The 9,429-nt window shown below is 40.8% G+C and overlaps 1 protein-coding gene across 1 annotated transcript in view; it reads left to right on the top strand.

Moving 5' to 3' along the window:
• The first annotated feature begins 847 nt into the window (after positions 1-847).
• Positions 848-9,429, top strand: part of zmp:0000000896 (caspase recruitment domain-containing protein 10) — a 14,652-nt gene continuing 6,070 nt past the window's right edge. Inside the window, exons 1-7 of the mRNA XM_035654403.1 lie at positions 848-1,191; positions 3,600-3,842; positions 5,404-5,541; positions 6,495-6,681; positions 7,287-7,425; positions 8,879-9,088; positions 9,232-9,351. Coding sequence (XP_035510296.1) covers positions 1,110-1,191; positions 3,600-3,842; positions 5,404-5,541; positions 6,495-6,681; positions 7,287-7,425; positions 8,879-9,088; positions 9,232-9,351 — 1,119 coding nt within the window. The 5' untranslated portion in view covers positions 848-1,109. The remainder of the gene's footprint in view (positions 1,192-3,599; positions 3,843-5,403; positions 5,542-6,494; positions 6,682-7,286; positions 7,426-8,878; positions 9,089-9,231; positions 9,352-9,429) is intronic.

A 9,429-nucleotide genomic window follows, 5' to 3' on the forward strand; every position in this document is an offset into this window, starting at 1 on the left:
CCCGGTCTCGTCCCCCACACTGAAGAGTTTCCCCAGCTGCCTTGAAGAGGCAATTATGTACGTATTTTCATAAACCAAGGACTTGGTTACATTATGCACATCTAAATATACGTTTGAATTGTGATACAAACACGCCTTTTAGAAGTCTTTTACCTGCTGTTCAGTTATTTTGATGACATGCAGTCATCTAATTTGCATAATTCCCTTTTGGCACTTCCCTTTACTTGTTTTGGCTGTTTCATCACTTCCTGTTGTCATCCCCAAGCTAAAGGCATTATGAAGCACTGACAAGTTATTAGTGATACTCAAAGGTATGAGTCAGCTGCACCACTTATTTAATACTCCATTAATTACAGTGATTCTGAGTGTAGTGCTAGAGCCAGCATAAGCATATCTACAAGCATAAAAGACAGTAAGGATGAAACTGTGTGTCATTGTGTTTTTATGTATCACAGCAGTCAGGTTTCCCTTGGCAGCGCTGGTGATTAACCTGCTCTCCTCCAGGGCACAACACCAAACTGCCTCTCCTGTACTTTTACAAGGTCTGAAGCTATTTTCGCTCCTGATTGCAGTGAAGCACCTGAAAAGTGACTCAGTGTTAATGAGTCATATTCTCTGTGACAAGCCAAAATGTGACAACGCTCACAGTTCAGCGAAACAGTCGTGTCCGAGCCGAAGGAGGATTCTCTCCGCTTAAAATATATTGCGATATTAACAGTATTACTACTATAACGTGGTGCTTATAGGCGAAAGCTTTACAGTAGGAGTGGATCACCATTGGTTCAAAGCGCCACCTTGTGCTATAAAGACTCTACTACACACTAGACAGTTTACACGGATCGCTTTCTGTCCAATCTTTCCTGACCAGTGAATAGACCTGATAAAGGAAGGAAATCCGCCCTGATGTGGTGATAAGTAGGATTTTTTTTCCTTTCTTCTTGGCTGCTGATTGGCTGGCTGTGGTTGACCGAGGGTGGAGGAGCTGAGTGCGCCAAGGTGTGCGTAAAAAGGAGGACCTATGCGTTCCGCCACTCTCCAGTCAGGTGGCGCCCACACACCCTGACCTCACTGCTCAGTTTCATTCCTGAATGACTCGTCTCTGGACCTGAATGGGATGTAAAGGACTTGATTACGCTCCGCTTTACTTGGCCTCATCTTCAGAGCAGATTCAAGCAGTTCAAGACATGAGCGGTAAGTCAGGGTTTAGGACTTCACCTGTCAGGGCGCTGTTTACTCTTTCTCTGTGTGTTTGTACCTCTAGGAGATCATTGACAGACTAGCAATTTTCAGGGTTATACTACTCTGCCTGAAGCACAGGTATGAAAACTTTAACTTCATACAATAACCTGCCACATTATGTACAACCCTCATATGTGTGGGTCTGTAATACTGTGTCCAGTGTAGAGCATGTGTCCACTGGATTTAACTTTTTGTCTCCTACATATAAAGCATCCAGTGCCAGTTTGTGAAATATACATTATTAATTATATTCATATTATGTATGGCTGAGTGAAGTTACCTTCAGTTCTCAGCTGATTTGACACATTTCTCCAAAACAGAAGCTATTTTTCTCAAAACAGTAAACACAATAATCTGAATTCCTGGTAGTTTTGCAAACTGTATATATAACACTTTATTTTCACTCAGGTTAATTATAACACTGAAGCTCATATTTATTCAAAAACTTTTTTTGTGTAACTTTTTGAGGGATAAAAGATCAGATAAAAAGGAAACAAATTGATTATATGCCTACAGTATTCTTGTTGGAATATATTATCTTATTAGTAGATAACTTGGGTCATTTTGTGTCACCTATTTGTTTTTAATGTTTTTTTTTTTTTTAATGGAAAGCATATCTATATTTAACAGTTGTCACTGAACCGTAGTGCTATGTATCAGGTATAACAATATGTATATAAATACATTGTCAGATTTCACTTTGTATGTACATTCAGTGCTTTTGAAAGAATGTGTATACACATTTTTCAGATGTTAATATGTGGTGTTTTGTGTCTTATCTGTTTTTTTTAATGTTTTGTGTGGACCCCAGGAAGAGTAGCTAGTGTTCTGCAGCTAATAAGTGTTTTCTATTAGTGTAGGAAGGAGGATTTAAGTAGTAATCACACAAGAACAACGTCTCAATAGACTGTTTATGGGTGATGACAAACATTCCAGGCCATCCAGGCCTGCCTCAGCCTGCCTCTATCAGCTGCACAGAGCGGCAGGCACCTTACTCTCGTTATGAGTAAATAACTTGGATGGGTAACAACAGTGTGAGACACTGATAGGGTCATTTTCAAGATTGCTTGGTCTGTAGGTTTATTACTATCATTTATTTCTTAAAATCTCAGCAGGCAAAAACCTCCAAAGCAACATAAAAAGTGAAAGGCATGCTGCATTGTGTTTCAGACTGCAGTGAGATGAGAGAGAAGCTGGTGACTTGGACCTCTCTGTGATTATAAAGCACTCACTACATTTGTTAAACCAACAGGAATGAGACATGGGATTTTGCCTGTAGTCCAGCACAGCTATGGAGGGCCTGTGTTGTTATAGTACGCCGTGTTCAGCAATGTCTCTCTGGACTTGAAAGGCTGGTAAAAGCTTTATCATTACGGGTAGATCATTAAGAAAAAAAAGCATATATTTAACTGTTTTTCAGCGAACTCCCGGAGTTAGATTTACTCACTTTCTCTCCTTATTTCCTTCACAGTGTGAAGTGAATGTGGCTGAGAAAGCCTTTGTCTGCGGTCCCCTGGTGTGTTTTTAGGTGTACAATATGAGTCACGCCAGTATTTTCATTCTTGCACTCTGAGACACAGATCCACAAAGTGCCCACTATAGTTTATGACCCTCAGAACAGCATACCCTTTGCTCTATAGGAGTTAAACAGTCTATAAACCCACTGCTGCTGTTATATTAACTCACACTGTGTATGAAATATGAGCTCTTGTTCAGTGATGCAAACAGTTATTGGCTTTCACCTTATCAAGGCGTCCTCTTTTGGTCCGCATGGCTAATGGCTTCAAGTTAATGGTTCATCTGTTAGACTCGTATTTTGTAGGGAGTAAGTCCCCCTCAGCATTCCCCTAAGGATTTCACATCTCTCATTCTTTAACTATGCAGCAGATAAACCCAGGAATCATATATGCATCCTTAATGGCTTCTATTATATGCCCATTCATTCTGGTTGGACAAAGAGGATTTTAATCAAGGCTGAAATTAGAGTAATTATAAACAATTTCACAAAGGTGCCTCATATGTTTGCTTCTGGTGTCCCATCTTTGCGTTGAAAAGCAGACAAACTGTGATTGTTTAGAAATCATAGTTGTTACATAAAGTAATGGCTCATGGCTGAGAGTTGCAGAGATACAGATAAGCGTAGTCAGACATAAACAAACTCCAATGGAATTCTCCATGGGAAGTAGTATTTTGTGTAGGACCGGACATTAGATACCCCAGTAAATCTGGCCAGTAAGGTCCAAAAGAACAAAACATTTGTGGAGTCTATTACCGCAAGATGCTTTTTAAAAAGCAGTTTCTCTGTCAGTGCTGTCTTCCTTCACTACTTACTGAACTGCAACTACTAAATTCTCTTTTAGGTGTCACAGTTTGGGCAGAGGAGGCGGACATAGCTCAGGAGGAGGTGCGATCTTCTTCCCCCTGGTCGGAGGAGCACTGTGAGGAGCTTTGGGATCGCGTGGAGGGGGTCCGGCACAAGCTCACACGCATCCTCAACCCGGCCAAACTCACCCCGTACCTTCGCCAGTGCAAGGTCATCGATGAGCAGGATGAGGACGAGGTGCTCAACTCCACACAGTACCCACTGCGCATCAGCAAGGCCGGTGAGAGGAGTAACATTTCATTTGAAAAGCAACAAAGTAACACCAGCCATACAGATAAATTCAACAACTCATGCAAAATCATCAAGTTGAATCATTTTTATGTAACATTTGTGATAGGTAATCCATCAAAGTTGAGGCAAAGATACTATGAGGTATGGGATGAAAGGGACAGGTTGGTTATTGGAATTTAAGTATTCCCTTATTGCATTAATATACTTATTGCAGGGCTCCACCTCTTTTCAAATTCAGTTCCCATATTGTTTTTTAATCCAGATGTTGTATGTTGGAGCATCAGGTGTTACTGTGATACATTTATTTGCAGCCCCCAAAAGTATAACAAATACATTTTGGTTCTCCTCAAAGCCTTCAGGGGCGACCACCTTTGGATCTCTGGAGATATCTTGGTGAAACACTTCACTAAGGGCGTCTAACATATCCTTCCAGAAACCTAACCCTTACCCATATTTTAATGGCCAAGCAAAAAATTCCCAAAGAAGAAACATTGTGTGTTAATGATTGTGCAACAGGTTGTCAGAGAGGAACAGGTGGGTGAAGATAAATGTTGCAGTGAGAGAAACAGGCAGGAACCAAGGTGATGAAAGACAATGCTAAGTAAAGAGGAGTGTAAGGCTGGCAGAGAAGAATGAGGAGTGAAAGAAGATAAAGATGAAGGGAGATGCCGCAAGTAAAGACGGGATAAAGGCTGAGCACCCAGTTCATATCACAGTTGTTTCATTGCCAATCAGTTAGCTCATCCTAGAGCCAGACATTCATTATAGTCTTGTTTTAAATACCTATGTAACTACAGGACTGAATGACACATCAAAGAGGTAACATTTTCATGGTTAGACTGTTTCAACTGGGATAGTTTACACGACCAAAATGCTGATAAATTTTAATTTATTCAACATTGTCACTGTTAAAGGAGGGGCGTTTCCAGGGGGCCGTTCTGCGGTGTTGCTGGCCACCCCTGAAATCTAATTGGCCACCCAAAGTGCAACCCCATTATCCTAACGTCTACCACTCCACACTGTTTTAAAGCTAGAGTGAAGACACTGGTATCATATGAAACTAGATGACCTAATGCATCCATTGTTACCAACCAAGCCGTGTTAGCATGTGAGGAAAGGGGGCTAAATAATGCTCCAAAATTAGGCTAATCTTTGGCAACAAAAAAATGTTTGTATGAAAATAGGTTCTATGGGTACCCACACGTCTCCCATTTACAAACATGCCGACTTTATGGTAATCCCGTGCAGTTTTAGGCAAAAACCATGCAACCAGTCTTTTGGATGTGGTATAAATGTGTTGTTTTTTGCCTAGTGTATTTAAATATTCCTGCATACTGGGTTCCATAATTGTGTTGGAATTGCATAAATTGGGAATGACTGGAAAGCTGAGACACATACTTCATGTCACACCTGCATGAGTCAGAGCCCCACTTGTGCCACCCCAGTCAAAAACGTCTAAAAACGCCCCTGTGTTGAAGTCTGTGTTTAGGACAGTCAATTCTACATTGTTACAGTTTTTCAGACTTTTATTTTTCCATTTTGTTGACCAGGTCGTTTGCTGGACATTCTGCGTGGTCAGGGCCAGCGAGGTCTTCAAGCCTTCATGGAATCGCTGGAGTTTTACCACCCAGAGCAGTACACACAGCTGACTGGAGAACAGCCCACACAGCGATGCTCCCTCATACTGGGTAAGCAGGGATTTCACTGCATGTCGAGGACTGCAGATGTGTGGACTCGCCACATGTCACAATTTGGAGTTAGACTCAAACCTTAAATTGACTTCAGTATTGAAAGAAATCAACCAAACTTACATTACATGTACTGTATGGGTCCTGTAAATTGTTCAAACTGTTGGCCCACTTTAAGACCCACTCCTTTTGATGTGTTCTTGAGTAAATAACCTCAATATTTTGTCAGGAATTGTTTAGATTTAGAGACAATAGAGAGGGAAATATCTTGCTGTGCTATGAGACTTTTTGTGGATACTGTTTGAATGAAAATAAACTTGATTTCATTGGAAATAGACACATTATCGTAGTACTTCAGTGAATATAATTAATGGTTTGATTTCACTGGAAATACTAACTATAATTTTGCTAGTGGTTTCATTTTTAGACACTACATTGAAATTGGTCATGAATGTTTCGTGCCCAAAATGCAAAGTTTAGTTCTTCAAAAAAGGACTTAGCTTTGGTTGTGTGAAAAGGTCTTTACCGGCACATAGTAAAGACACAAAGAGCAAAGACATTCAATGTTTTAAAAAAAACTCACTGAGGTTAATAATAAAATGTAATGGCCAGCAATCAGACCTAAGGTACAAGCACTTAAAAAGCACTTAAAATCTCTTGAAACTTAAGTGTTCAATGCTATCTAGTAGATAAGTACTCTCTGCACAGCTGAGCACATACATCTTTGTTATTATGATGCTCAAGAGCATCTAAAGGAATGAAGTACTAAGATGTAGAGCAAATATGATAATTTGGTTTCTCTTGATAGATTTGACCTCTGCTTTCATAAAGTACACACACAAGATTTCAGTGCATGCTTGTCAGGAGTAAGACACATATTCATACACCCCTGATGTCTCCTGAGTGAGTTCACCCTCTCCACACATTAACCTCCACCTGTCTTTTCTCCCCAGATGAGGAAGGTCCGGAGGGTTTGACCCAGTTCCTGCTTCTGGAGGTGCGTAAACTGAGGGAGCAACTTCGAAACAGCCGTATGTGTGAGCGACGCCTGTCTCAGCGCTGCCGGATGGCAGAGGAGGAACGCAGCCGTGCCGAACGTAAAGCTCAGGAGTTACGCCACGACAGGCTGCAGCTAGAGAGGTTCGTCTCACTTCAGCAGTTAATTTGTTCCTCTGAGTCTGCAGGAAATCTTGTCACAGAGGTAACTTAATTCATGGGTAATTCATGAGTAAATGGTGAGTCATGGAGGAAACTTTAAATGACAGCTGATTTCTCTTGTTGATAGCTTAACACAGTAATCGATCACTAATTAAAGTTCTAATACAGTGATTTTTAAAGTCTGAGATATTGGGCATCCCCTCAAATAGCTTGAAAAGAGGCCTGTGAAAACCTACAAATGTACTAATATGTACCTGGTCAGCTGGTCTATGATGTTTTATACAGACTGATACAACAGGGATGAGGGAGGCAAAACATAACATTGGTACATGTGTCTTTTTTGTTATGATTACCTGCTGCTTTTTGAGATTTTGTCATTTAAATTTTTTACTTTTGTGGATGAAGAGATTAGAGAGGGCCTATCTCATGTGTGAATCTACTGATTTATGATAATATTTCTTCATGAAGCTTCTGTGTGTGAATTAAAACTACAATGAATCCACAATTGACTAAATGTGATTGCACAAAAATGAATTGAATGAGAAAAAGTAAGAGAATGTGTGCCCTTGATTATTTGTGATATCAAGGCTGCGTCAGGACTGGGAGTCGGCCAGTCGAGAGCTGGGCAAGCTGAAGGACAGGCACCTGGAGCAGGCTGTGAAGTACTCCAGGGCCCTGGAGGAACAAGGCAAGGCCTCCACCCGTGAGAGAGAGCTACTGAGGCAGGTAGGTCGGTTGGGAACAACATTATGTAAATGTTATCTACACTGTGCGTATGAATTCCATTATGTTTTTTCCACCACATCCAGGTTTTTAAACTCACTGAACATACATAGTTGTCTAACACAACCACAGTCTTTGACTGAAACTCCTCTGAAGCAGTCAGGGGCCCCTCAGTGTTAAGAGTGAAATGAGAGGATGAGTCATTCCCTTTCTACCACCACATTCCTCAGCTGATCCTGTCTCTGAAAGCAGCTGTATGGTTGCTGCAGAAATGGTGAATTTGCTAATAATAGTGATCTTCTTGTCACATGTTTGCCACAAGTTTTTTCTTCCTTCCCTGTTGTTCTAACATTAAGGAGCTATGTTCGGTGCTCCATTAGGGCCACAAATATATATTTAAAGGACCAGTGTGTAGGATTAGGTGGGATCTAGTGTTTCACCGTCCCTCTCCATACAAAGGGAGTAAGTGCAGTGGCTGCAAAATGTGTGAAAAACACGGACGGCCCTATCCAGAGCAAGTGTTTGGTTTGTCCATTCTGGGCTACAGTAGAAACATTGTGGTTCAAAGTCAACCTAATGGCAGACTGAAAGGCGACCTGTGCGTCTGTAGATAAAAACAGTTCATTCTAAGGTAACAAAAACATGAAAATTCCTATAATAAGGTAATTACACACTAATGAAAACAGCTATGAAAATTATATTCCATTTCTGCCAATAGCTCCTGAATGTTACACACTGGACCTTTAACAGAAGAGTCAAAGATATAGTTTGTGCTAAATTTAGTCATAGGTAGCAACAGGTAGGGGTATTTTTAGAATTTATTGTATTAAATTTATTTATTTTTTGCTTGACTGAATGAGCATATAATACTACCCACGGTGGTTCAGGTGAAACTGCTTCAGCTGTTGGTTCCTACCAACTCTGTAGATTGTTATCAGCCTCACTTTGATTTAGTTTGTGTCTTGTCACAACATGTCGACCATACCACTGAGGTACAATACCTGGAAATATTTGTGTTCATTTTTTCCTGAAAGATGGTGATGTTAATGACCAACAGAATGATTTCCACTGTGGTCCTGTTGCCGTACGTGCAGTGTGCCTGCTAGGAATTTAGCACGTCTTGTAATTGTGTTCAATAAACACAAAGGTTTACCTTTGATTTACCGACAACTCCTTGATTCCTGGAAAAAAGGTTTGGAAGATATGTGTTTGTACGACATATTTTACAAAGTAGGCCTGCACTGACAGGCAATTGGCAGTTACAGTACAAAAAGCCTGTATGTGTTTCATGTATACATATTTTTTATGATTAATGTAGGTAAATAGCCCATTAACAATGTTGTTGCATGTTAAACATGTTTTACATTTAACAGCATAAGGAATGACTGGTATGCAAAAGTAAAAGCCTGCATTTTAAAATGTTTTTATGGCTGCTTTGCTCGTTCTTTCTTGACAGGTAGAGGAGCTACGGGCCAGGCTGACCGAGGGAGAGAAACTCGATACTACAGAGAATACTACGCCGGCAAAAAGAAACAGTTTGAGCTCTAATGGAGTAAATGGTTCTCCACCTGCCTTACCAGAAAAGCCGCTGCACTGTGCTGAGGTTCAGAAAGCCGGGAATAAAGGAACTCAGATGAGGGAATCAGTTCCTTCCACTGGAGTCATAGTATGTGTTGATCACCTGAAGGCACCTTTATAGCTGTTTTTTCCTCATAGTTTGTCCCTCAAGCCAAAGATTTTAACATTTTCTAGTGATGTCTCTAAAAGCATCTTATGTCCTAAAAATGTTTTCTCTGACGTTTACCCTAGGCTCTGATGGATATCCTGCAGCAGGACCGCAGGGAGTCTGCAGAGCAGCGACAGGAGCTCTGTGACATCATTACCAAACTACAGGGGGAGCTACAGAGTGCCGAGGAGCACAGGGACAAGGTGAAACAAATGCCACAAAAGATGTTTAAAGGTCTAGTGTGTAACTTTTAGAAAGATCTATTGGCAGAAATGGGATAT

This window comes from Morone saxatilis, unplaced genomic scaffold, assembly GCF_004916995.1.
Source record: "Morone saxatilis isolate NCDOM2014 unplaced genomic scaffold, NCSU_SB_2.0 Contig14, whole genome shotgun sequence".
In the NCBI taxonomy this organism is placed as follows: Eukaryota; Metazoa; Chordata; class Actinopteri; family Moronidae; genus Morone; species Morone saxatilis.